The sequence below is a fragment of the Microtus pennsylvanicus genome, chromosome 3, assembly GCF_037038515.1.
Source record: "Microtus pennsylvanicus isolate mMicPen1 chromosome 3, mMicPen1.hap1, whole genome shotgun sequence".
NCBI classification, from domain to species: Eukaryota; Metazoa; Chordata; class Mammalia; order Rodentia; family Cricetidae; genus Microtus; species Microtus pennsylvanicus.
Window position 1 is genome coordinate 53438122 of NC_134581.1, and position 27600 is coordinate 53465721.

Consider the following 27600-nt stretch of genomic DNA (forward strand, 5'->3'; position numbering starts at 1 on the left):
GAGGAGGGGGCATGGGGCGGAGGCAGGAGACTGGGAAAGGGGGCAGGAGGAACAAGCTTTTCCAAAAAAGTATTGGCTGTCCTAAGGAATGCGGTCGCCCCCCTGGGAAAGTACATATCAGAGAGCAGCAGGCAGCTCCGCGCTCGCACTCCGTCTCAGCCACCCCACCGCGCTCGTGTCTTTGCTCCCGACGCTGCCTAAGGGCCCCTCGCCACTGCCACCATGGACGCCATCAAGAAGAAGATGCAGATGCTGAAGCTCGACAAAGAGAACGCCTTGGATCGAGCTGAGCAGGCGGAGGCTGACAAGAAGGCGGCGGAAGACCGGAGCAAGCAGGTCTGCGTCTACCCCGCCCCCCACCGCCCCGACTCAGCCCCCGGGACCCCAGCGGGCACCCTTTCCCCATCCCATCCCAAGTCCAGGGTGTCCAGGGGCGCGCATCTTAAAAAAAAATAGGAAGGAAGGAAGGAAGGAAGGAAGGAAGGAAGGAAGGAAGAAAGAAAGAAAGAAAGAAAGAAAGAAAGAAAGAAAGAAAGAAAGAAAGAAAGAAAGAAAGAAAGAAAGGAGTTAGGTTGATTGGCTGATTCTAACTTTTCTGTCTTGTCCGCCGAAGATGCTGGTGGCCCTTCCAGAGTCCGCGAGGTCCGTAAACTCCCTAGAGAGGCTCTTAACCCTCGGGATTGGGATCCAGTTTTGAAAGGGGAAGGGAGAAAGGATACCAATTCTCGATGTGACTGAAGGGAAGGGTGGGGGAGTCCGGCAGCAAGGCTCCAGTCCTAAAGCGTCCGAAGTTCTTTGAACTTTTTGGTTGGGGAGAAAGAGCCCCTGGATAAGAGATGGAGACTTTGGAGGGAAGAGGGGGACTCAATTATTTCCTAAGAACAAAGATGGGACAGATTAGAAGACACAAATGGAAAGCTAGCCAAACAGGGGCGTGTTTCTGTAACCCTTCAAGTCGGGGACCTGAACCCTCTAAGCTCTCCGCAAGAGAGTGTGGTTCCCGGAGGTGGGGGGGGGGTGTTGAGAGATTCACTGAGCGGTTCCAGCTCTGGGAGAGAGATTACCTAGGGTCCCTTAAGCCCCAAAGCAGCGATCCCTCAGCCCCAGGGCCCCAGCCAACCTGGCACCCGTTTGTTGTGTGTCTCACACCCGGTCCATGCCGGCCGCCCGCGCCCGCTTGCCGCTGCCCCCAGCTCGAGGAGGACATCGCAGCGAAAGAGAAGCTGCTGCGGGCGTCGGAGGATGAGCGGGACCGGGTGCTAGAGGAGCTGCACAAGGCGGAGGACAGCCTCCTGGCTGCAGACGAGACCGCCGCCAAGGTACCCGGGCGCGCGGAGTGGCACGGCACACGAATGGCTAACTTTCTCTTTCTCTCTCCCTCCCTGTCTTTCCCTGTCTCTCTCTCCCGCTGTCCCTGTCCTTTACCGTCTGTGCACCCTCACCCCGCGACTTGCGGGATCACGCTGCCTGCCGCACCCCACACCCTCCCCCCTCCCCCCGTACTCCACCGCCAACTCTCAGCTGGAAGATGAGCTGGTGTCACTGCAAAAGAAACTCAAGGGCACTGAAGATGAACTGGACAAATACTCTGAGGCTCTCAAAGATGCCCAGGAGAAGCTGGAGCTGGCTGAGAAAAAGGCCACAGATGTAAGTGCACGCTCACACTGCCTCCCTCACCTCCTGTCCGCGTGACCATTCTGGGGGTCACCACAGGTACTGCAGAGCAAAGGAAGGGGGGTAAATCTCCTCCTGCCGGGACACCTGCACACAGCCTGGCTGTGGCCCAGAGCACTGGATGACGCCTCTGACTGCCGCTGCGCACATCCGTTTATACTCTGTGCATTCCTTTTTCTCTTTTTCCTCTTCTTTACCTCCTCCCCTTTGGTCGGAGGTGGGTGGGTGAGAAGCTAAGAGAACACAGCCTCCGAATTGGGAACTTGTGGAGGGGAACTTCGCCTCCTGCTGGTATAAAACCTCTGAAGTGTGTGTCATCACCAAGGTTTGTGCAAGACAGAGTTTTCTTGTTTGCCACTCTCAGTGGCCTCCATTGATGAGCCTAGTCTGGACACAGAGAGCCTGGTCTTAAAATGTACTCACACTCTTACTTCAAAGGCTAATCTTGCAGGCTACAGGGGACACTTTGAGGCGCTCTTTCTCACTAGGCAAACCTTAAGACCTGCCCAGGGAAGATGATACTTGCTTGGGTCTGCAGTCTGAGGCACGAGATCCAGAAAGGACGCAGGGAGTTATATATAGCTCAGTGCTTTATAAGGCATAGAGAGCTGGCTGCCCCCCGCCCGCCCCACCCCCACCTGTCAGCCCTCTGACAACCACTGGGTACTCCAGGGGGTGATAGACACAGCTCCAGCTCGGCTATCACCCTCTCCACTGCCCTTCGGAATCTTAACTACAGAGCTAGCCTCTTCTATCTAGAAAGTCAAGCTGAGGGTCAGTTTTCCAATGGACTGACTTCTTTTCACCCCCACATTCCCCTGGAGAAGCCAGTTAAGCCTAGAGGCCCAATTAGAAAAGAATTCCTTGAGAAGATGATAACAATTCCAAGAATGTGTGAGTAGCAGACAAAGCTACACCCGAAAGTTGAACCCCCAAGTCTGACAGCAGTTTGTACGTTTTGAGTTTTGTGTTTTTGGATAATGTGTAGTGCAGATTATCCAAGGGTTTTGAAACTGGCAAGGCCTTTTGTATCACGAAAGGCTTGAGATTTATCTAGTGTTCTTGGTAACTGAGTGGTCTACAGAACCAACAACTGGGATCAGACAAAAAGAAAACTTTCAGTGACAGTTAAGTTCCTTGGAAAGGAGGCTTGGGGAAGCATGGTTTAGTGTGAAAACTCATGCTAAAACCTACCTGACTTTAGAAAAAAAAAAAACCAGCCTCCGCCAGTTTGTATAATGTGAATCAGATGTCTGCTTTGTCTGTGCTAAATGGAGGATGCCCATCTCCCCCAAATCCTCCTGCAGGACATTTAGGTTTTTCAAAAGAGCCGCTGATAGATCTAGGGGAGATATTCCTTATAAGGAAAGGAATTCAGAGAATTTGCAAATAGCCCAGTGTGAAAGAAAGCAGGAAAAAAAAAGTTACTATAATTCTTAAGGTGGGGGGGGATAATAATTGTTGTAACTATGGAGTGGTAATCTTGTCTTCAGTGAGAAATTGTGGAGGGGGGTACTGGAATGGGGTGGGGCAGAAGCAGAAAAGAGGCTATTTAAAGTCAGCTGTGGGGCGGGACCAGGAGGAGAGGGAGGTTCCTAATACCAGTTTTGGTTTTCTCTATGTGCTGGAAAACTGTCTCTAAATATGGTGAGAGTGTGCACTTCTCCGTTTCTTTTGGTTAGTGTATTTCTCATCTACCTCTGTAAAACACCGTTGGCTCTTTGGAGACTAGGAATGTTGAAGGGAGTTTGTGACGTTATATTTAGAGCCATCTTGACTCACTTAAAATAGCTAAGACTTGAGGAGGAAAAGACAGGTGTCGCTAGAGGGGAGAGGTGGAAGTGAAGTCATCCTTCTGGAGAGTTGCAGTGAGGACGTTTTACTCTCTACTGTTAAAAAAAAGTACATTTTTGATTATTATTACTAAAATCATTTTCCCCTTTTACCCAAGCTACTTTACAAGCTATAGTCTTCCAGAAATGGTTTTTTCCCAGTTTAAAAGGCTGTCACTCAGGAGCTGGCATCCCTAGCAATCTGTTTTGGATTTTTACTGGTTTTTCCACCTACAGTCCTGTTAAGACTCCGTTATCTTGGCTTCTTTCCCCCGGTAACTGATGGAGCTGATATTTGCAGGATATGAGTCTGTATCCCTCTAGGTCTCCTTCCTGATGTAGTGACTCAGGCTTAACCAAACTCCGGTTTTCCCCTGGGATCTTTTGGGGTGGGACCCAGCCACAGTATTTCCATCCCATAGCTAAACCTAACAACTAACTGCCCATAGCTCTTCAGTAGTGACATCAGCTTGAAAATAAACTCTTAGTGTTTGAAAAGCAAGACATTAAATCACTAGGGTGGCTGCTTACTGCACTGGCAAGTGGCCAGCATTTCCCCTGGCTGCCCTTGGAGGGTGCAAATGCCCTGTCTGGGTATCCTCAAGTTTGGAGGCAGATGGTCTGGAAGCTTTGGGGAGGAGCTGTACCCACCGCTGCTCAGCGAACCAACAGCTTGGAAACCAAGCAAGAGTCTCCACCTACAGGACTTGATTGAGGCCCTAGCTGGAGGTTGTAGGCTTGCTTTCTGCAGCAGAGACCAGAGGGGACTAGGAATTCCAGAGGTGTTCTGGTTTTGGCAGACAGCCTTGGCAGGAGTGTTTTCTTTTTCTACCTTTGTTTATAACACACACACACACACACACACACACACACACACTCGCACGTATGCACGCACGTGCACACACACACAAACAAGGACTGACTTTAACAGCTCTCTTTGACCAAGATACAGGAGGATATAAAGCCCAGAGACTTGACAGGCTTTTAAAAACACAGCACAGGAGGGAATGGCCGAGGAGATGGCTTCTTAGAGATTGTATCTGTGTGACTTTGCAGCTGGTAACCAGAGGCTCTGTCACAGGCTTCTGTAGTCTTGTACCTGGGGTTCATCGGATTCCCAGTATCAGACTGAATTAAAACCAGGAAAGTTTAGGATGCTTGCCTTGTCTGAAATTGCACAACTGAACAAGGGGCCCAGCCAAACTCTAAAGGCAGTGCCTGTGATTGTTTAATTATATCGTTTGAGTCTTAACTGTATGTAAGGCATTGTTCAGCGTTTTATAGTATCTGATAATTCTCAACAGCCCCGCGAAGAGCTCTGTGCTATTATCCTTGTTTTTAAGAGATGAAGCCCTGAGAAGGCATTTGTCCAAACCTACACAACCAGCGGAGACCTAAGAGCCAGATTCAAATCTAGAACTGCTGTATTTAGAACAGTCTAACCACTCCGCACTGTCAGATAGGAATTTACACTTGGCGAGATAACTCAGGTGTTGGGGTTCTTGTAGTCAGGAGCTTGTGTTCTGGGATTCTTTACAAGAACCGGTTTCCCTGAGGTATTCATACCATAGGCTCCAAGTTCCTTGTTGGGATTCTGGGAAGTCGGGATTACAGAGCGCTCCGGACTGCCAACAGGAGTAGCCATGGCCTTTAGCATTCGGAATGATGGCGCTCTTTATGACCAGAACACTTCCTTTAGGGAGCAGTCAGGTTTTGGAAGGCTCCTACCCTGGCTCAGCTTCAGAGTAATCGGGATTCCGGAGCGCTCCAAGCGGCCAGCAGGAGTCGCCATAGGCTTTAGTGTCTAGGTCCTCTACTTGGGGCCACCCAGGCCCGGCGGCGGAGTGGAAGCAAACGCCCTCCTGCGGTGGCCTCGCTCCAGGCGAAGCAGCCCAGAGCCGGCCGTCCCCGCGCGCACGCGCAGTGGTTCCACCGGCTGCCTGTTTCCCGGGGTCCGCGGTACCCCGCCCGCCTACCAGCCGCGCCCGTCCTCTGCTCTAGCGCACCCGCCCGCGGCTCTCTGCGGCCCCGAGGCCGTGACTTCCGGGCTGCTTCTGGGCCACAGGGGGCGCCGGCATTGCCAAGCCGGCCTGGGCGGAACGCGCCGGACTTGGGCTCGGTAGCTGCAGCAGCAGAAGCAGCAGTAGCAGCTACAGAGCTCTGAGACAGAGTGCAGCCTCAGCCACCGCCTGGCCATGGCGGGTAGCAGCTCGCTGGAGGCGGTGCGGAGAAAGATCCGGAGCCTGCAAGAACAGGCGGACGCCGCGGAGGAGCGTGCGGGCAGCCTGCAGCGCGAGCTGGACCAGGAGCGGAAGCTGCGGGAGACCGTAAGGGACCCACCCATCACCCCAAGGCCCCAGGCCGCACCTGGCGCACCTAGGCCAACTAGAACCCTGCTGCTCGGTCATGCCTTTGTATGTCTAGTCTAAAGTCAAAAAACCTCTGCGGGGTAGCAGGAGTGCTGTTGAGAAGGTTCAGGGAGCAGTATTTTTCCCCTAAGAGGACTGCATTTCGGGGGGCGATCATGAATTGTGTCCCAGGGATGTGCACTTTGCGCTACTGGCATTTATTTACTCAAACTGGGGTTGGAAGGAGGAGTCCCTCCTTTTAAAGATCAGTCTCTGGGGAGAAGCACTGTGGGACTTCGGGGCCTTCAGATGCTGGACTTTTGTCTGTGTCGATCCTGTGATTCCTAAAAGCTATTTCTCTATGAAGGTTAAAGACATTGACAGTACCAGGTTCTGAGGGAAGAACTAGAACTTGCAGAGCTTGCATCCCTTGTAGCGTTAGGTTTCTCAGTCTTCCCATCTTCCAAGTAGATATCCCTCTACAATAGATATCCTTTTGTTGCGAGTTTTGGAGAAAGTTGGCCAGATGTCAATGGTTACTGGTTATATCTCTTGCCGGCTACCCTTCCTCTTTGTCTAATGTAGTACCTGGCTTCCTTTCTTAGTAAAGCAAATGTATCCAGCAAACAGAAACAAGGTTTCAAAGGGAGGTTAGGTATTAGAATTTATCAGGTGTGTGTGAGCATTCACACATGCCTGTGTCTTAAATCAAGGTATTCAAACACCTTGAGAATTTTATGACAAACTATGATGTGGTGTCCAGCTGTGCTTAATATACACCGGACTATTCCAAACCGAGTCATTCCTCCAGGCTGAGTGTTTGTAATGGTTGCATGGCTTGCAGAAACTTCACAACATGTTTTGTATAAAATACAGAGAACCATGGGAGTCTTCCTAAGAGGAAGGCCCAACTAGAGGAAGTTTAAGATAAAAATACAGATAAAGATTTAAAAAAAATCAATAGATAAAAGATAGCAGTATTAGCTTGAGAGGACTAGTTAGCAAAAGTCCCACTGTAGAGGACTCCAGGTGGCTGGGGATCCATTAATGGGGAGCCATGCCTGGCTAACCACTGTGAATCAGTGAGCTGAAAAGCAGGGTGCTGAGCACTGGGCCCAGTCTGGCAGTATTTGAATCCTGGCCCATCTCCTCTCTGGCTGGGGACAATTGTTAGTGCTTTGGTTTCCTCTGAGTCTAATGTGGCTAGTATGTAAAGAGATCACAGCCGGGCTTAGCAGACAGAGGTAGTGCTATTTACACTGCCCTTTCTTAGCAATGTCCAGCCTTGCCCTGCCCAGCATTCTTTACAGTAATGGCTTGGCAATGGCTCCTAAAAATGGCCCGACTCACTTCATTACCCATAAAATCCCCCAATTTAAGGCTTTTAGTCACCAATTATTTTTCTCAATTTTAGGAGGGGAATTGGGCAGGCTGGAAGGACCGTGGGTTGTAAAGGCATTAGTGATGGACCCTCACTGGACTCCTGGCCTAGTGATTGGTGGCACACACAGAAGACACACCTGCTGTCTTGTACCTTGTTTTGGTTTGTTTTTGTTTTGTTTTTGGTAATAGCCTTTGCAGGCTAGTTTGCTAAGGACAGAGCTTTCATTCATTTCAAAACTTTATGCCTTTATTTAGAGCAATTTAAATCTTTTTTAAAGAAAATTTAAGGCCATTTTTCAGGACTCCTCTGGCAGGGTGCTTGGTCAGGATTCACAACAGAGGCTTAGTGTGACCAGTGAGACCAATGCGAACTGCTGGTTACTCCTGACTCTTAGGCTGGAGCTCACGTACGGATGGAGCTAATTTAAGTCGTTATTAGGCATAGCTTAGGCTATGAGTGAAGCTAGCAGTTTCTCTTGGCAGCAAAGATTAAGGTTTGGTGACAAAGCCCTGAGCCACTGCAGAAACTATTTCAGTGTAGAGTTGGCTCCCGTTCAGGTACTCCGAGGTTCAGGCAGACCTAAGGGGCCCTCTTAAACTGGTATGTACCTTGGAAAAAGCTGGTATTGCTTACTTCCTCCTTGTTTGTTTTCCCAAGGTGTGTGGGCCCTTCAGAATCTTGGAATGAAGTTACTTTCCTTGATGGAATGCTGGACTCTAGGTCTTGTGTCCTAAGGGTTTTGTAGGGTGGTGAGACGTGTGTTTCAAGTAGAAAAAAACCACTTCTCTCTCCAGCTTTCTGGGTAGAACCTGGCAGATGAGGAGACTTAGAAGTGCAGGCAGGTTCTCGATGGCAAACTTTATTAATCATGGGAAAGAACCGATTTCCAAAACTCCCCAGCCCTTTCCTGACTCTTGAGCATTGGCAGCTTCTTCTGGAACCAGGAAACAATGTACTCTGCTTGCCCTGCCATTTCCAGGGTGGCTGTGACTGACGGGACTCCGGGTTCCCACTTTCCCATGCAGTCACAGCAAGGCCCCTCAGGACCTCACTCTCTTCCCTGTTGCTACGCCAGCATGCCTCCCAAATTACAGGCTTCGACCCAGATAGAGGAGGCTGTGTTTATCTGTTCTCCATGGGAGTGCCCCTAATGTCCGTCCATCCGTGTGTGTGTGTGTGTGTGTGTGTGTGTGTTTTCCCTTTATTGACCATATAAGGGCAGAAGTTTTGCTTGGCTCTAGTCACTTTGGTCTTGCACAGCGGACTGGGTGAAACCCTCTCTGTGTAACTACAGCTTACATGAAATAAAAGACCTGACCTTTGATCGTTTCAGGCTCCGCTCAGATTCAGCCAGGACTTTGAGAATATATTCCAGATCCCTGGCTTTCAGGGTGAAAGGGTTTTCTTCTGTCTGTGCTGGCTCACACACGGGGACTTTCATGTCAGTCTCTGATTTTATTCAGGTCTGGTTTGGAATAGCATTTTGCAGTGCTGAAGTGGAAACACGGCTTTCTACAAACGTAGTCCCTTGTTGGGTCGGGCGATAGCGAGCGCCTGTTTTCTCTAAAGGTAGCCACTTCCTTGTTTGGGGGCAGGGCAAGGGATAGGAACGGTGAGCTGGCAGGACTTCCTTGGTGGGAGTACTTACAGGTCAGGGAAATGTACGGCACTGAGGTTCTCACACGTGTGAGCACTGGGTGGAGGTTTAACCAGGGCTCATAATTGCCCCGCTATAACAGTCTCTTTCTGAGTAGCTCACTACATGTTAAGTTCCAGGAGCACTTTTGAAATAAAAGAAACCAGCAACTCAACTGGAAAGGCTTTGCTGGCAGTGTTGACAGACGGGGCCACTGTGAGAAGAAACCTAACTCAGTGCACTAAGAGTGATCTACATGCCCAGGAATAGTTTGCATCTGGGGTCTCGACCCTCCCCAAATACTTTATTTCTATGTGCTTTTGATTGATAGGCACGGGGCAGTAGGTCCGTTCTGACAGATGGCAGCAACAAATACTTAAGACGACCTGGGTGCTGTGATGCCGAGACCCTCAGGAAATATCTAGCAAAGCTTCAACCCTGAGGAGAAAACCAAACCGGAAATAAGCTGGTGAAGGTGACAGGTGTGGGCCTATGGAGCACAGCACATAGTAAATCAGGGTAACTCATGCATGTCGTCTCCGCGCTTGAGATGGCCGAGGCAGAAGCATTGCCAGCCAGCCTAGACATCAGAGTCTCAAAATGAGGGTAGGAGAATAAGAGACGGGACTTTTATTAGGAAATTAAACTTGTCTTGGGGTCTGAGGAGATCTTCAAAACTGTTAGGCCAGCATAAGAGAACCCTTGGAGCAGAATGCAAGGTTCCCCCCTGGAAGGTGGTTTGTCAGTGAGCCCAGGTACCAGTCTCAAGCTCTCATTCTTGAGAGTTAGAGGGCAGTGTCCTTGTGTGAGCTCCTGGCCACTCTAAAAAAGAATCGATTGATTTTCTTGCTGATTTTCTTGCAGTAACTGCTTTGCTAATGTTAGCCAGGATCTATCCAGACAGTCTCTTAACGTACTTGGAGTACTGCAGGTCAGGGGATGGTAGGGAACCTTCCACTCTGGTGTCTGGGAGAGACTCCAGGGGTGAGAACCACCAATCCCAAAGCATCCATAAACTCATATTTAAGAAGCCAAAGGGCTTGGGTTTCAGTCCTGCCTCACATTGCCCTGATGGAGCTCTCCCGAGCTTGCCTTAGCCCTCTGGGTTAGAGGTCCTTCCCTTGGTCTTAGTAGAGAGTTTGCTGGCCAGCTCCTGTAATCCTTCCCAGCTTCCTTGGGTGGTGATAGAAGAGAAGGGCTTGCCATTTACATTGTGGGTCCCCTTTGCACTGACCTCTCAATCTCTAGGCCTGGAACCCCAGTGGGGTCGTCTGTCCAGCTAGTGGTGGCCCCTGTGTGATGTTCAGGTTCTAATCCAGTTCAAACAATGAAGCTTCATTACATATACTTAAGAGTGTCTCCTCCAGATACGGTCTCTATAGCTTGGCCTTATCCTCTGCCAAAACTGGCCCAAAGGAACCAGTCCTAAGTCCAGCCACTGCATAGGCACCTGTGTGAACCCCTTAGCTGATCTTCTTGGAGGTTGTTAAATAACCTGAGTGTCAGGGAGTTTAGAGTTGTAAAAACCGTGCTGGGGGAAGGATGTGGGGGGGATATTTACAAAACAGTACTCAACTGAGCTGCATCAAGAGCCAGAGGAAGTGTGTAGAGGGGGTGGGAGCAAAGAGAAGGAAGCGCAGATCGAATGTGGTGGGCCCTTGTGTGCAGAGAGGCAGGAACGGATATGGGCTGCCATGGCTTCTGGTGCTGTGTGTCCCTCCCACCCCCCCACCCCCCCACCCCCCCACCCCCGTTCATTTCCACCTCTGCACATCAGCAGTCATCCTGTGAGCCAGTCGGGTCCTCGAGGTTTGGTTCCACTGTAGGGAACTCAGGATTTCATGCGCAGAAGTGCTTTTAAAATCCTGCCCATGTATATCGGATTCACCAGCAGCAGGTATAGTGAGGGCACTTGCTTTTATCTTAAATGATAATGATTTTATTATGTAACACTATAGTAAGAAAGGGTCTTTTGAACATGACCTAGGCACTCTAGAGAAATCCATACCAGCCCTTCTTGGCCTTTAAAAAAAAAAGATTTATTTGACTTGTCTAATGGCTGATAGTCTTATAGTAACTAATATTGTAATAACTAATATTTTTGTAGCAACTAATGCTGGTCAGGATTAGACTACCTGGGGTACTGGGTGTTCAGAGGTAGCCCAGGGGTCTTGAAACCACCGATCCCAATTGACTTTCTGTTTCTGTTTTCTGTCTCCACCCCACCATCCTGTTTGTAAAAGGAATAGATTTTTTTTCTAGAAATGAAATACATGTAAGAGGAAGAAATTTAATCCGACCCAAAGCTATGACCTTAATATGTATATATTTCCAATTAAAGAGACTGAGGGAGATGGCCCAGAGATTAAAAGCACTTGCTGCTCTTGTAGAGAACCTGGGTTCTGTTCCCAGTACCCATGTGGCAGCTCACAACCCTCTGTAACTCCTGGCTCCAGTTCCAGGTGTTCTGGGACTGACTGCAAGCACACGTGTGGTAGAATGCACACGTGTAGGGAAAACACTAGTACACGTAAAACAAGAAGATAAAGGAACGGTCGTTCAAAGCAGGTCTCAAGCCGCGCGGTGGTGGCGGCTCTCAGTGAGTTCAAGACCAGCCTGGTCTACAGAGCTAGTTCCAGGACAGGCTCCAAAGCCGCAGAGAAACCCTGTCTCGCAAAAAAAAAAAAAGGCAGGTCTCTGTAGTTGAGAAATTGGTTACTCCAATCCCTCCACTCTTCGAGGAAAAACTCAGTCATCCAGGACATTCCAGCTTGGCCCAGTTCCAAGCTGTTCTCCGATAATGATTGACCTTGTGAGCTGGTTCAGTCCTAACTGCTCCTCCCATTCATTCCACACTGGCCCTGCTTCCTGCCTCGGGCAGCAGTTACTACATAGTAGCTTTTTTCTTTGAGATAAGTGTGTCTAAAATGTTTGTGTGTGTATATATATATATATATATATATATATATATATATATATATACATACATACATACATATACATATTTTTTAAAAAAAGACTGCAGCCATTCAAGGTGGTGGGAGAGTCCCTGTTCACTGCCATTGCTCCGATAAGACCTAGGCAGATCTAGATGAGCGCAGAGCTGCAGGGTCTCAGTTCCTGTGACTCAAGGCCATGATTGCGGCCTCTCTCTAACTGCACACGATTTTCTAGTTCCCTCAGGAGCTTTGGAAGCTGCCGTTGTTTAAATTAGGGTGCTTTCACTTGCTCAGTTCAGTAGACATTTATGGAGCCCAAGCTCTGTGGAGAGTGGCCTTGAGCTTAAAGGCAGGTGCGTAAGCAGAAAGCTGTAGCAAGAGCTCTGAAGCGAGAAAAATGGTTCCTAAGGGCTCATTGGCCTTTGGTGAACACTGGTTGGGAAAGGCTGAGGATAAATAATGCTACCTAGTTAGCAAGGCCCATCTTCCCTTCTAGGCAGTCTAGGCTCTGGGCTCTGGTCACAGAGAGACTAGGACTCAGAGCAAAAGTACTTACCGCAGGAAGCAGTCATTGCCTGCCCACGAGAAAAACACTTTAATTCAAAGCTTTTTTAATTAAAAGATTAAAATAAAACCAGGCGATGGTGGCGCACTCCTTTAATCCCAGCACTCGGGAGGCAGAGGCAGGCAGATCTCTGTGAGTTTGAGACCAGCCTGGTCTACAGAGCTAGTTCCAGGACAGGAACCAAAAGCCACAGAGAAACCCTGTCTCGAAAAACAAACAAAAAACGAAGATTAAAATAAAACAGTATCTATGTTGCTTTTCCCCTTAGACTTGTGAAATTTCTTGTAACAGCCTTGACTTTTAAGAAACTCCAATAAGCTTAGGGGAAAAAAAAACCTTGGGGCAATTTATCTTGGTCTTGTTCCAGGAAGGTCAGTTATTCTAAAGAGGTTACCGAAAAGGTGGGGCAAGGGGGAAGTTTCTAGATGGTATTAGATCTCCATATGGTATGGTTTGTTGTTTTGGTTTTGGGTTTTTGTTTTTTTAATTTTCCTGGTATGTGTTTTTAAAACCACTGGATTTTAAAATATTCAGTCTCATTGTAAGGCTCCTTTGAGAAGTCGCCTAGAGAAAGAATAGTTGGACGAAACGTGGTATTCTGACTTCCGATCCTACTGCTGGGGACTCTGCAGCCAGGCCTGGATAGGGCCTAGTGTCTCCCTTTCCAGCCCGCAGGGAGCTGTGAGGAAGCTTTCCTTCAAGCAGCGGGTGAAAGGCAAGGCATGGAGACTAGGGCAGGACAGAGCTGTGTGAGCGTGTGTGTGTGTGTGTGTGTGTGTGTGTGTATGTGTGTGTGTGTGTGCGCGCGCGCGCGCGCGTGTGAGCGCGTGTGTGTTGCTGATGGCCCACTCTCTGCTGAGAGTTGTTTCTAGGTTTGTGTCTTTCCAAGTGTGACGCTCATGAGTGAGGACTTCAGCTGGTCAGGACTTGCAATACACTGGAAGATAGCTTATACCAGGCCCCAGACTTCCTGTCTGGAACCAGCACCTCCTTAGTCCTGGCCAGTTTCTGAAGGTACCACCCTGGCTTTCTCCCAGCTCTGAAGTGTCTCACTTTCTGCCTAGGCTGAAGCTGATGTAGCTTCTCTGAATAGACGCATCCAGCTGGTTGAGGAGGAGTTGGATCGTGCTCAGGAGCGTCTGGCCACAGCTCTGCAGAAGCTGGAGGAGGCTGAGAAGGCCGCAGATGAGAGTGAGAGGTGAGACTACACCATCCAGCTCCTGAGTGTGTCTGCACACTGCCCAACACACACACACACACACACACACACACACACACACACACACACACACACACTGAGAGGGAGAGATGGCTTAGCACTTGACAGCACTGACTGCTCTTTTGAGGACCGTGGTCTGAGTCCCAGCACCCACATGGCAGTTCACAAAGGTCTGTAACTCTAGTCTAGTGCATCTGATGCTCCCTTCTGGCCTCTGCAGGCACCGGGCATGCATATGATGCACAGACGTACCTGCAAGCAAGATACCCAGATACATAAAAAAGTAAAATAATATAGCCCAAGAAGTCTCAGATCTAGAGAAAGGAGCTATGGTAACCAAATAGGTAGAAGAGAAAGCATAGATAAACCAGATCCGACCTAGAGGCTCTGCAGAATTGAAATGTTCTGGATTGAATACATATGTACACACAGACACAGTCAGGGGCTTCTGTGTTTTGCACCTACTTCTACTGTAACCTGACTTTAAAGACCCAGCCTTGTCATAGTAAAGGGAACCATGGTTCTTGCAGGCCAGCTTTATTGATTTCTTTCTTACCAGTAGGATGGAACACCTGGCAAGAAGCAACTTATGAAAAGAAGGATTTATTTTGGCTCATGGTTCAGAGGGACGCAGCCCATCCTGGTGGGCAAGTTATGGTGACAGGAACATGAGGCAGCTGCTCACACACTGGGTCCACAGTCTGGAAGCAGACAGCAATGAATGCCAGTGCTTGGTTAGCTTCTCCTTCTTACGTCATCAGGGACTCTCGCCTGTGGAATGGTGCTTCCCACATTTAGAGTGGGTCTCCCCACCCTTACAAGCCCCGTCTATAAACTCCCTCACGGGCATGCCCAGAGGTTTGTTAACCGGGTGATTCTAGAACCTGCCAAGTTAACAGTCCATTTTAACCATCCCACCACACACTGACCTCATGCAATCTGAAAGGCTTGTTAAATCTGTACTTCGCTGTGCGAGCCACAAAGTGTGAGACGAGTACTTCATGAGGCTATTGGCATTCTGTTGGTCGAGGGGTGGCATAGCAGTGTGAGCTTAGAACAGTGCAGGAATGCCTTACCCCTGCGGTGAACCTCTGCCCTCTGGCACTAGATACAAACAGTCCCTGCAGACTTTAGGGCTAAGGAACCTTGTTAGCTAAAGATTTCCTCTTGTTCTTTACTATGGCTTAGTTTTCTTTGCTGGTCAAGAGTAGTCTTGCGCATAACTCCCTCCCGGTAGTACACTTTGAAGGCAATCTGGCAGAACAAGACTGGAGGAGAGGGGATGTAGAACTCGTTTATTTTGATGATCTGTTCTGGCGTCTGAGGGCATTGCACACACGTGGCGCCTATGCAAACACGTAGACAAACATTCACAGACAGGAAATAAAAATCAATGCCCTTTAAAGAATAATGCTTTATTAAAACTGCTTACTTAAGTTTTGCTAAGTGAAATCCATTTATGGTTTGCTTATGCCACAAATCTGTAAAATCTAGATCAGCTAACATTTCCTGAACTGTAACACCATGCTACTATATCCGGTGCCAAAGTCTTGCCTCCCAACACCTAGTCATCCATTTTCTCTCTTTCTCTCACCCCCTGGATACCTGGAACTCTCTATGTAGGCAAGGGCAGCCTCTAACTCAGAGATCCACCTGCCTCTGCCTCCTGAGGGCAGGAATTAATGGCATGGGCCACCACACCTGGCTGTTCATCCATTTTCAATCTGAGGCTTCCCTTAGGAAAAGGGAGAAGGGGCATGATCTCTGCATTAACAAACAAAGCATGGTAGCTTTCCTTGTTCCCATGCTTCCCGGACTCAGATAGTCCTGACATAGCTCCTTCCCACTTAAGAACAGGTAACTTAGGGGCTGGAGAGATGACTCAGAGGTTAAGAGCACTGGCTGTTCTTCCAGAGGTCCTGAGTTCAGTTTCCAGCAACCACATGGTGGTTCACAGCCATCTATAATGAGATCTGGTGCCCTCTTCTGGTGTGCAAACATGCATGTAGGCAGAACACTGTATACATAATAAATAAATCTAAAAGAAAGTTGTTTTTTTTAAAAAAAATAGGTAACTTAGGAGTTTCACCAGTACCCAAAATGTTATCATTTTGCTGACCTTCCCTGACACCTGGGTATCCTGTCCCTTTAAGAGACAAGCTCTGCCCACCCCCAATCGTGCCCCCACCCTTCCTGATGAGGCAAACTGATTTCAAACCTCACTTCATCCCCTCTCTCTGTTGGTCCCTCTTCTGAAGATAGTAACTATTGCCTCTCCCCTTCCCCCACCTTTGTCTTTATCTCTTTACTCCATAATCCCCTTAGGCATTAAATAAACTCTGTACCCAAACTCTCTCCGCATGGCGTGTCTGTGTCCCACGGCCATGAATCTTTCCCAGAGTGCACCCAAAGATCTCATTCACAGTGAGCAGAGAGAAATATGTGTCTTTTCTGCAGTCTTGCTCTGTGCTTTGGAAAATGAATGGCTCTCTGTTCAACTTTGGTGAGCGCTGTGTATGGAGCCCCATGTCCCACAGCAGCAGTGGTCATCTCTCCGTCTCTGGTCTGCCCCCTTGTTTGTCTTTCCAGAGGCATGAAAGTCATTGAAAGCCGAGCCCAAAAGGATGAAGAAAAGATGGAAATTCAGGAGATCCAGCTGAAAGAGGCCAAGCACATTGCTGAAGATGCTGACCGCAAATATGAAGAGGTCAGTTTCTGGGGCTCAGAGCCTTACAGACTCACAGCTGTGACCCGGAATAGGATACTGTCTGGGTCCCTGGGTCTAGCAGTCAGCTTCCCTCATAGAAGTGGATGGTTCTGGGAAGCAGGATTCCTTTACCTGCAGAAACTGCTTCTTATTGTGATGAAGCCAGCACAGTCACCTGCACTGGGAGGAGAGACCAATACCTCCCCATACCCTAAAGGCTGGGACAAAAACATCTTAAGCCAGAAAGAGGGAGAGCCAGGCCCTTAGGAAAGGAAGCTGGCCTGCTGTCATGATCCAGATGTTTCAGTTCAGGTACTGTAGAGAACATGGACCCCAGAGCTCACTGGGAGATTTCATAGAGGCCTCTCCAGGGTGGTAGAAATCCTTCATTATCCGGGCAGTGGTGGCGCATGTCTTTAATCCCAGCGCTCAGGGGGCAGAGGCAGGCAGATCTCTGAGTTCGAGGCCAGCCTGGTCTACAGAGTGAGTTCCAGGACAGCCAGAACTGTTACAAAAACAAAGAGAAATGCTTCGATAGTCCCCTATGGAACAACGCGTGATGGTGACCACAAGAGTGACTTAGGTTCCGGTTTCTCTTTCTGCATTTCATCATGATTGTCTGAAACTGCCCGGGGCTTGGAGCTGCCTCGGAGGAACCTTTCCTCTGGACTGGGCGTTTCTCACTGGATCTGGCCTTCTGTGCAGATCTCCGTGTGGTGTAGTCTCTGGGTTTATTTTTGGTGCTCTCTCGACAGCCCCCTTCCTTTTCAGTCTAAAATGCCTCCTCATGTCTCATCGTCCTGCTATTTTTAAGATTGCAGATTTCATATTCCTCTCATTCCGAGAATTGCTGTGGGTGCTGTGTAATTATCTAGACTCCACCTGGAGCTAACCATTCCAGTCTCTGAGCAGGGGCCCTGGTCTCTGCTGAGGGGGCGCTGCCTGTCCCTAGTCTGCGGAAAGAAGAGCGGTCCATTTGTAGTGGACTAGAACCCCTAGGGCCGGTGGACGCGACCGCTACCCTATAACCACCCCCTACACCACGTACGCAAGACCTCAGTGTGTATGCTGTGTTTGCCCTGCTGCAGGTGGCCCGTAAGCTGGTCATCATTGAAAGTGACCTGGAACGTGCAGAGGAGCGGGCTGAGCTCTCAGAAGGGTAAGCGGGCCCATTGCCACCACATGTGGGGATGCTGCAGAGCAGTGACTAAAAACAGCATGACCTTCTAGCAGCTGCACCTTCGCCCACCTCGGCTCCAGGCTCCTCGCGTGCTCCATGTGCTGCGGATGAGCCATGAGCGCGGACCATGGAGGAACCATGTGGGGTGTCTGTGAATGCGTGTGGCACTGCATGCCTTACCTGCACTGATTTTGTGAATGGCCTTGTGCATTTCCTGTGTCCACTAACAGCCAAGTCCGACAGCTGGAAGAACAATTAAGAATAATGGATCAGACCTTGAAAGCATTAATGGCTGCAGAGGATAAGGTACTGACGGCTCACGTATGGTTTTTAGGTTTAACTGCATCCCAGACAGCTTTGAGCTTCCAATGCCTACTGGTTGGTTTGCTGTAATGACTGTACCTTCACTACACCCTCTGCTATTTATATCTTGCTTCAAGTGCTTTCTCTTGGTCCTTTATGCTCTTTGTTTTTCCCTTCATAAATACTCTGAGGGGTGGCCAATAAGAAGCCAAACGATCACAGCGTGGAGATGCTGGATTTTGTCCCTCTGTCCTTCCACTGTTGCGGCGGAAGGCAGAGCCCATGGCAAAACCAAGCTTTGTGCCTTGTGGTCTGGCTACTTAAGGCAGCCCCCAACCCCGTCTCTAGAACTCAGTTTTCATTTTTTCCCATCCCTCTCCTTTTTTTTCTCTCCTCGCTCCTTGGGCTTGTCTCCCACCCTTTCTGCTTCTGATCGAAAACATTAGCAAATGTGCCGAGCTTGAAGAAGAGTTGAAAACGGTGACGAACAACTTGAAGTCACTGGAGGCTCAGGCTGAGAAGGTAGGCCAGGAGCAGGGATTGGGGACGACACCTTTTTAAAGGGCTGCTCCCAAGAAGCCCTGCTGGTGAAACTAATGGCGCAGGAGGCATTTTAGCAAGGGGCAGCATTTTGAGACAATTTCCTAATGGTTCTTGGATGGTAGGATGGTTTTTTTTTTTTGTTTGGTTGGTTTCCTTAAACAAAAAAGATTAACAGAGAATGTATCTTATGTTAGGCAAATCATCAATTCAATTTAAACCAAACGCCAAATGGATGAGTTATCTCTCTCTCATCCCATGTAAAGTAATAGGCAAGAAAGCAGAGACTGTATTGTAGTGTGCCATGTGATACCTGAGGTCCTGTTACCTGCTAGGGGATCCCCAACATCTGTTGGTTGGGCTGGCACGTTCCCTGTGTGAGAAGGCCTGAGTGTGAGAGCCACGGCCTGACATCTGGACGGCTCTTTCTAATTACAGTACTCGCAGAAGGAAGACAAGTACGAGGAGGAGATCAAGGTCCTTTCCGACAAGCTGAAGGAGGTAATGCGAGAACCTGGAAGAGGCTGTCTGGATGGTGGTTAAGGTTCTGTGGAGTGGGTCAAGGCACCGTCCTTTCGAATCAAACGGTCCAAGTCAGGCATGTTGAGAGGTTTTCTATGTACCGTGTTAGCTAGCTGCCGTCACTCACAGTAGGGACTGAACCTGACTCTCCCGGGTGATAAACACCTGAGGTCCGTCCTCTGGTTTTCCCTGTATCTGTAGCGACTGGTCGGAATCTCCCTGATCTTCACTCAAGTGAATTAAATCCTTACAGGCTGAGACCCGGGCTGAGTTTGCAGAGAGATCAGTAACTAAATTGGAGAAGAGCATCGACGACTTAGAAGGTAAGGTCGTTAACATCTGAAAGTCGGACCTTGTTGTTGAATGTCTTGATTAAGCAGTCATGCCATCCGAGGGCTTCCACCCTGACTCTCCGTCTTGCTCTCTCACTTCCTGTCTGGCTTGGCTCTCCTCTGGGGTTTTCACCTGTGACACTGAAACTCTCAGACCCCTTTGGAGTGGTTTGTCAGAACCAGACAGCTTACTCTAATTTCTTGGACTTCAGAAGTGGGTCTGGGCTGTTTTTCACTGAGGGAATAAGTATAGATGGACGTGACTCTGCTTTATTCTGTGTCTCTGGTGATATTTCCTAACTGTCAGAACAGTGTGGGTGTGTTTTAGACACGCCCATCTTCCAAGTGTGTGCCCAGAAGAAGGCCTTGGTTTTCTTTTCTTTTTTAAGCCATTCATTAGCAATCAATAGAGCAGGAAGTCTCAAGATTACACTTACACATTCTTAAAGAAAAAAAACCCAACCATACATCACAGAGAGAAGGGGTTAAAGGAGGGCTTGAAGAGTGTTTAATTACCAAGACAGCAGCCAGGCGTGGTAGCACTCACCTTTGATCCCAACACTCAGGAGGCAAAGGCAGGGGGATTTCTGAGTTTGAGGCTACTCTGAGATATACAGCAAGTCCCAACCTAGCTATGGAGACTAGAAAAAGAAATAGAAAAACAAACAAACTAACAAATAACAATAAGAAAAATGAAGAGGGAATGGGATGTGGGTACAAGCCTGCTGGTGTGTGGCAAATACAAACCCACAGCCATTACAAAAATTAAACTGCAGACAAGCCCCAAACTGTGGCTTCCTTTTCCTTTCAAACTTCTGGTGCTAGCAACAGGCACCTCAAGAGAGAGAACCATGGTAATAATTTAAGAACCGCCAAAAAATCAAAATCCCATGGTTTTGGGGAAGAAGGCGAGTGGTTTGAAGGTAGCATTGCAGATTGTCATTGAAAACTGAGCTTGCTGCCTTTGAATATACCCCCCCCCACACACACACACACGCACACAGCTTATAGCTGCAGGTTGCTGACTATTCCAGAGTAAGCAGACAGCTCTGTGAAAAGAAGTTCCATTGCCCACCAGGGGAGACAGTCTTCTGTGGGTGTCTAGGATTTAACAGTTCATTGGTATTACCTACCCTTGGTGTTGTGTTTTTCATATCGGGTCTTTCTCATTTCATTTTCTAATGGGTTTTTGTTCTCTTTGTTTTTGTTTCGATTCCTTTAAAAAACAAATCGCACGCCTCCTGCATTGGCCATCTGCTGCGGCACCAACCCCTTCATGCATTGCCCTTTCCTTGCTGACGTGTCGGGATGGCGCCCACGCCACTCTTGCTCACCCTCCATCTCTTGACCATTCTCCATGTCCTTGCACCTCTGCCTTCCACTTCCTGCTCATAGATGAGCTGTACGCTCAGAAACTGAAGTACAAAGCCATCAGCGAGGAGCTGGACCACGCTCTCAACGATATGACCTCCATGTAAATGCTCATGCACCCTGCCCGCTCGCATCCTCACCCTCATGCTTGTGCGATGAACTCACCATGGCTCCCTTCTCAGCCTCCGCTCTCCATTTTTGCACCTTTTGTTGGCTCTCTTGCATAGCCTACGTAGCCACGGTCTTTTTCACAGTGTGCTAACAAAGACCAAATAGATCCAGTCCACGCAAAACATTCCAGGGTCCTTTTATTTCACAAATGCAAATCTGGCTTCTTTCCACTGAGAGATGAACTGGACTCTGCATGGCCCTGAGTACTATCCTTTTAAAACCTTAAACCAGACTCAAATAAAACTAGAAGGCCGTGTTGCAGTGATGCAGGAAGCTAGGAAGAAATACCAGGTTGTTTCCTGGGATTCTGTGAAGTACAATATGGTCGTTTTCACTTAACACTGTTAAGTTTAAAGTATTCAGATTATTAAAAAAAATCTGAGGAAAAGGAAATGGGCATGACCAAGTACATATCTCTGCTTCCTGTAACGAATTACAGAGTATGACCAGCCTTGGTAGTACCTGACTTTTATCTCAGTACATGGGAGGAAGAGGCAGGTGTATCTCTGAGTTTGAGGCCAGCCTGATCTATAACAAGTTCCAGACCAGCCAGGGCTATATAATGGGACCCTGTCTATAAAAAGAGAGAAAGAGAGAGAGAGAATTCTAGATCAAAAATGAATGGTTTCCTGAGGAACCAAGTCTTTTATTTGCTGTGTTTATTATATTGAATGGAATTAAAATACCCACAGTAAATGCTTGCCACTGACATCAGAGAAACAAGAAATAAAACATTTACACAATATGAATTTGTAAGTTAATGTTCATATTTCACTCATGTGAGTAATAGTTGGCCTTGTTTGAGGACCCTCAGACATACACAGCTAATTTACATATTACTAACCACACTTGTGCCCCTTGGGATTCTAACCCCTGGAGTGTTTCACAGAGGTTCTAATACCGCTGGGTTCCATCAAAGCTGAGAATGGCGTTTCTCTAACCATTCAGAAATATAATAGCCTCAGGGGCATGCCATGAGCCTGCTGACTTGGAGGTTCCAGAATATCCTTTAGAGACCTGGCTATCACCATAGAAACAAGGGCATGCCTCTTCCGGAACCAGGTCATCTGTAGCCTGGTCCACCCCAGTGCTCAGATGTGATGCTCTGTGGGGGAAACTCTTGAGTATGACGAAAGTCCCAAAAGGAAGGCTTAGTTTAAGGTTTGTTTTTAAGTTCTGTTCTTAAAGTTTGTAAGATCTTCCTTGAGGTTGGCCCATGACAGCCTTGGGTCCAGACACTAGTTGGCACAGATGACCTCCCCCAGGTGCAGCTGGCAGTGGATTTACACGCCTTAATACTCGCTTGCATTTCACATACTGCATTCACCCGTGTGGTTTTCCGTCTTCCTTTTTCCTTTTCCATTGCACCACTGTTTCTCTCTCTCACCTTTTGTTTCACACAGATAAGTTTCTTTGCTTCACTCCTTCCAAGACTCCTTCGTCAGGCTGGACGTCCCACCTCTCTGAGCTCTGCATCTGTCTGTTCTCCAGCTGACCCAGGTTTCCCTTTAGCGCCCAGCTTCGGGCCGGGCACATACCGTGCCGTCTGTGTACAGGAGCTATCCACCCAGTGTAAAATAAACACTGTAAGCTATTCCCGTCTGCTATTCTTTTACTCTTATTTATTGACGCTTTCGTCTCAACACCGAATAAAGCTGCAGTTCGGCTTCCTGCATCCCAGGGTACATTTTTCTTCTGAACACTGTATGCTAGCATCAGGAGTTTTTAAGTGGTAGTTCCTTGTGCAACTTTTACAGTAATACCTGGTTTTGAGATCCTGGAGTAAGGGCCCAGCCATCTATGGTTTTAGGAATTGTGATAGTTCTGACAGTTTGGGTTCAGAACCACCACACAGTAGATAGTGGGAATCAAATTCTGGCTTGAGCAATGTCTTCCCTGCCAAAAGTTTAGTTTGGGGTGTGGCACCCTCTCTGTGCTGGTACGGAGATGGCTCCATCTGGGTTCAGTAATGGAAGTCTGTGTGGCCATCCTGTACTCGGTAGCTAGGGAGTTTGCATATTGTGAAGAACTGGGATTCCAGCATTGTAAGTCATGGCTGTTATATTGTCCTATTGCACAGAGATGAGTAAGAGCATTTGTCTTTAAATACGTTCATTACCCAGATACATTCATTGTGAACACAACATCACATTATAGGATTTCTAAATATTAGCTGCATTTGGGCAGTGGTTTATTTTTGGGATCTGAAGCACAACATATATTCTACAGAAGGTGTGCTTATGTAAGGTGAGTTTAACCCCTTCACTTCTAAACCATTGCAGCTGATTCACAACCCACCCAGCCCAAGAAGCGATGCTTGATATCACTCACAAACAGCTAAGTAGCCTTTATTTGAGAATTAAGACTTTAAAACAATGTGACCTCTAGCATCTTAGCTCTTAACATCAACCTTTGCTCCGTTCCTGGGTCTTAAGCATGAGTAACCCTCCTCTGGCTCATGCGTGGTACTTGTTAGCCTAATAAGACTGGCATACCACTCTCCTCAAGTCAGTTTGGGCAAACTCGGAAAATAGCCATTTACTCTGAACTCTTCAGAGCAGAGCGAAGTTTTTTTTTTTTTTAACAGAGGGTCTGGATTAAAATATTTTAATTAATGATATGGTTGACTCTAATTTTAGGATCCAGGCAATGTCTCTTCACCAAAGAGTGCAAAGGCTTCTGCAGTTTTCTGTTTTTTTTTGGGGGGGGGGAGTTGTTGTTTTGTTTTGTGTTTGTTTTTCTTTCCCTGAGGCTCCTTGGGCCCACTTCTCAATGATTTTGGAACCTTGTTCTCTTTAAAGGTCAGAATAATAGTAATGCCCTTTCTCAGAGCGTTCTGTCACAGAGGAAACAAGACTCTTGGAGTTCTGCCAAGCAGACATTAAAGCATCTTGGGATACAAATTTCTTGACTTTCCCCGAGATTTCTCACTTCTATGAGCATTCGCTGTGGGGGAAATAGGAACAAATGGATCATGAAGGCCAATCCCAGATTGCTTAAGGTGTGTACATCAGGAGCATAGACAGCAAATTTTGAGTTTATCGAGAACCTGTTTAGTGGGCTTCTAGTTGAGCAAGGGCCAGACTGTATCAGCAACTCTTTCAAGAGCGTTAGTTGAACCAAACCAATAGCATTGCCAGCTCTGAGACCAGAGGCCTCAAGACAACTGGGGTCTGTACAGAACAAGAGAGAAAGCCCTTACAAATGTGTCTGGTCCCCGCCTTGAGGTCGTCTCAGTCTCCAGCTCCCTTGCAGCTAGAAGGAGCAAGGCCCAAAGTGGGTTGATATGGGGAGCACCGCCATTTAATCCAAATTCCTAGTTGGCCTCTGGATTCCCTAGGTTTCCCCAGTGCTTTCCTCTTCTAGATAGCCAAGCATGTGGGCTCAGCAAATGGGAGAGTCCTGCCCACCGCTCAAGGTGCTGGTTCCCATGACGTTACTGTGGATGTAGTAATGGTAGTAACGGGGTTTCTGGTTTGCAACTTCTAAGTGTGGGAGACACTGGAAGGCAGCAGGATAGAAGAGCTGATCTAGGTGTGCTCTTAAAAGCTGGCCATGTTGGAAGAGAGTCTACACTGGCAGACATTGTGTGTTTGGAGCCAACAGAACAGAAAATCTCACTGGGTGCTACCTGGAGGAGGTGACAGCTGACTGGAGTTTTGGATATTCAGAAAATTTAGATAAGAGGAAAAGGCATGGGTTGAACATAGTTCTTCATAGTACGTCCGCAACAGACATCAGGAGTGTAGCAACTTCCCCCACTTCCCACCGTTTATGGGAGAAAGTTGACAGAATCGCTCCGTGCCCAGCAGTGAGAGCCGTGCTTGCTCACTAGGCAGTAGGATTCTTAGCTCTCCGAGATCATCAAGTAGAATGTCCAGGTCCACGGAGTCACCGTCATTCAAAGCAACCACACGCACCCCACTTTTCCTAGTAGGTGCTAGCTAGCTTCTTTGTCACCAGGTGTCCCCTGGATCATCAGACACGGGCTGAGTTCTGTGGTGGGCTGCTTTGCCACCTCAGTGGACTACAAGGCAGTACCTAAAGCTTCTATCACACTGGGCAAGTATAGATGTTTGAGAAGGTTTATTTAAGAGGGCACGCATACCACAGTGTACATCCGGAAGTCAGGGGACAGCTCGTCCAAGTTGGTTTTTTCCTTCCACTGTGTAGAACCTGGGGGACCCAACTGTCATCAGGCTCTGCCGCAAGCACCTTTACCCGCTGAGTCATCTCCCTGGCCCAGTTTTATTTATTTTATGCATGCCGTCGACACCCAGCATGAATCTCATCTTCTTGAAGCACACAGATAAGTTCTGAATCAGGTGGAGTGGAGATAAACACTTGTTTGCTGTGGGTGACATGCCACTGAGGTCAGAGGAGAGTTCAGACTTTGTATGTGCCCCTGTGTCTAGAGGGGAGTCTTTCAAAACATGTCCTTGTGGCGGAAATGGTAGTACTAGCTCAGCACGACCCTGCACCTGAGCAGTGGGGATGGGGTTCAAGAAGAGTGGACAGAAGTAGACTGGTCAGGGGCTCACCTAGAATCTCTGCAGAGCTCTAACAAGGCATAAGTGGCAGGACCTGGGCTCCAGCCTGGCCTTAGTCCCCAAATCTGTTGTCCCAAACTGCACATATCTCAGGTCACAGGATGGTTTTAATGAGGTGCAGAAGGAACATTGGTTCCTTCCCGCATCCTGCACCTCCTTCCTTCTGTTCTACATCTCCATCAAGGTTCCAGCCCTTTCTCCATTCTCCCAGGCCTTGCCATACACCGTCTCAGGGCACAGGGTACAGGACTTTGGGTCAGGGTACACCACTGCTGTCCTGTGTATCCGTGTTTTCCAGTCTGTTAACTGCCTCTCGCTGACTCGAGCTAACCTCTTCCTTCTGTCTCCTCTTTTCTGCTAACCCTTGCTGACCTGTCCAGACCAGCTCTACCATCAACTCGAGCAAAACCGCCGCCTAACTAACGAGCTAAAGCTGGCCCTGAATGAGGATTAAAAATTTGTGTGGAGAAACTTGGGCCAAGTTCTAGGAATGGAGCCCCTGTTCAGGAAATCTATGACTCATGGGATTGAAAACGATCGCTTTCTGCAGAAATGGGAAGGAAAGGCATTAGTTGGAAGACCAGTCTTGCCTTGTTTTCCTCTGTATGTCTCAGTTAAATCCTCATTAACCCCCCCCCAACGTTTTTATGATATATTACGTATACGTGAAAATATTTATACCAATCCTGCCCTTCCCACATCAACAGGTCCACTTTGAACTGACTGATAATGAGGGCCTTTCCCTACCAAAAAAGTTTTGCTATTTCCTCTTAATCAGCTGTGAGTCCTGCTTTAAATATCTATTACAAATGTGTGTCCCTAACATCTTCGTAACATGTATAGTGTTTGAACTGTGATTCAATGTACCTATGCTTGGGCAAATAGCTTTTGAAGGCAGGAGCTCGTATCAGAAGTCCCTGGTTGAAAGGTATGCTTCGTTTAGCTCAACGGTGTTGGATTCTGATGGGTGTCATTCTAATAAGTAGAATACCTAAAAAATACTAAGAGACTGTCCTAATGAAGTGTGCATGAGGTGTGTCCATAACCATTTGTGAGCAGTAGAAATAAACTGTTTAAAAAGTGGTTAGAAACCTATTTATGTCATCTTTGTTTCTGTAAGGTTGTGTGCTCTCTCACACAGCTACCAGATCTTTAACTGCCTGTAACCTAGAATCCTCTGCTGGTATTAACTTCAGTTTGTGTAACAATGCTCTCTACCTGTATTTGGGTTTTTGCCCCTCCCTTGTTCCCCGCAGCACCCTGTGGGTGAGCCTTCACCGAACACACCCTGCCCCTGCCGTCAGGGTGGATGGATGGTGTAGGTTCACCCCAGGCCTTGTCTGGAAACGCGTGCTGTCTTGAGCATGTAGAATGCAGCTCCTCTTCTGTGTGTGCGACTGATGTTTGCTTACTACGCGTGCAAACCACTATCACGTCTGGTGCGCAGCTATTCATGACTTCATTTTCTAATCCCATCACAGAGAAAGTGGCTCATGCCAAAGAAGAGAACCTTAGTATGCACCAGATGCTGGACCAGACCTTACTGGAGCTAAACAACATGTGAGAGCCTCCTTAGCCGCGGCCACACCCCTTCATTCCCCTGTCATTGTTTTCTTTCGTTTTCAAACACCCGCTTCAGGAAACTCCTTCGACGCATTTTTATATACTTTTATCCACTGTCACCGAAACATCTGCAAAGAGCCAGCTAGGGCAGGGGGTGGGGAAAGACACACAGAGAGGCAAGGCCGGGTCGGGGCCCTTATCACTTAAACGTGCCATTACCCAGGATGATGTTGCCACACTTCTTAGCGTTTTAGGCATGCGGTTCGCTTAGCCAGGGTAGGAAGCCTCACAGAGCCAGAAAGATTTCCAGCCAGAGTGCCAAGTAGAGTCACCAAGAAGACTGATGTTGGAGACAATCGGGTGCGGATTGGTGCTACTTTAAGCAGAAGGACCCCTGAGGGTCTTTTGTTCGATATTATACAACTTAGACCTCCGTCCAACACTAATTTATTTTCAGTTTCACTGCAAGACAAGACGATGGGTTTCTTATGCCTGTCTTCATTAAAGTCAAGGGTCTGGAAGCCGCACTGGTCTTTTAAGAGTCCCTTTCCTTCCCAACTGACACACCTGCAGTCCCTTCCAGCTCAGCAGGGAGAGCATTCCATGGGGAGTGCCCCTCTTTGCAGTTCTCCATGTCAGGGTGAAAGATCTAGGCACTACATACATAATTGGTAAAGAGACGGCATTTTCTGAAGAGTTCTAACTATATGTAAACATTGTATAATGATATGGAATAAAATGCACATTGTAGGACATTTTCTAAA

General features: G+C 48.1%; 1 protein-coding gene across 22 annotated transcripts; it reads left to right on the forward strand.

Annotated features, from left to right (window-relative positions):
- On the forward strand, positions 1-27600 carry Tpm1 (tropomyosin 1). Of its 22 annotated transcripts, none has more exons than XM_075965381.1 (10): positions 1-336; positions 1522-1647; positions 13443-13576; positions 16187-16304; positions 17393-17463; positions 18234-18309; positions 18766-18828; positions 19103-19172; positions 20577-20655; positions 22127-22318. In XM_075965381.1, the coding sequence occupies exons 1-10, from the start codon at positions 223-225 to the stop codon at positions 22128-22130; spliced, it is 855 nt and encodes a 284-aa protein (XP_075821496.1). In that variant the 5' UTR covers positions 1-222; the 3' UTR covers positions 22131-22318. The 22 variants fall into 22 exon arrangements, with proteins under 22 accessions (XP_075821496.1, XP_075821497.1, XP_075821492.1 ...); XM_075965398.1 differs by lacking the exons at positions 18234-18309; positions 22127-22318 and adding exons at positions 1194-1319; positions 17715-17790 and having other exon boundaries at positions 99-336; positions 20577-20659; XM_075965397.1 differs by lacking the exons at positions 20577-20655; positions 22127-22318 and adding exons at positions 1194-1319; positions 26755-26957 and having other exon boundaries at positions 104-336.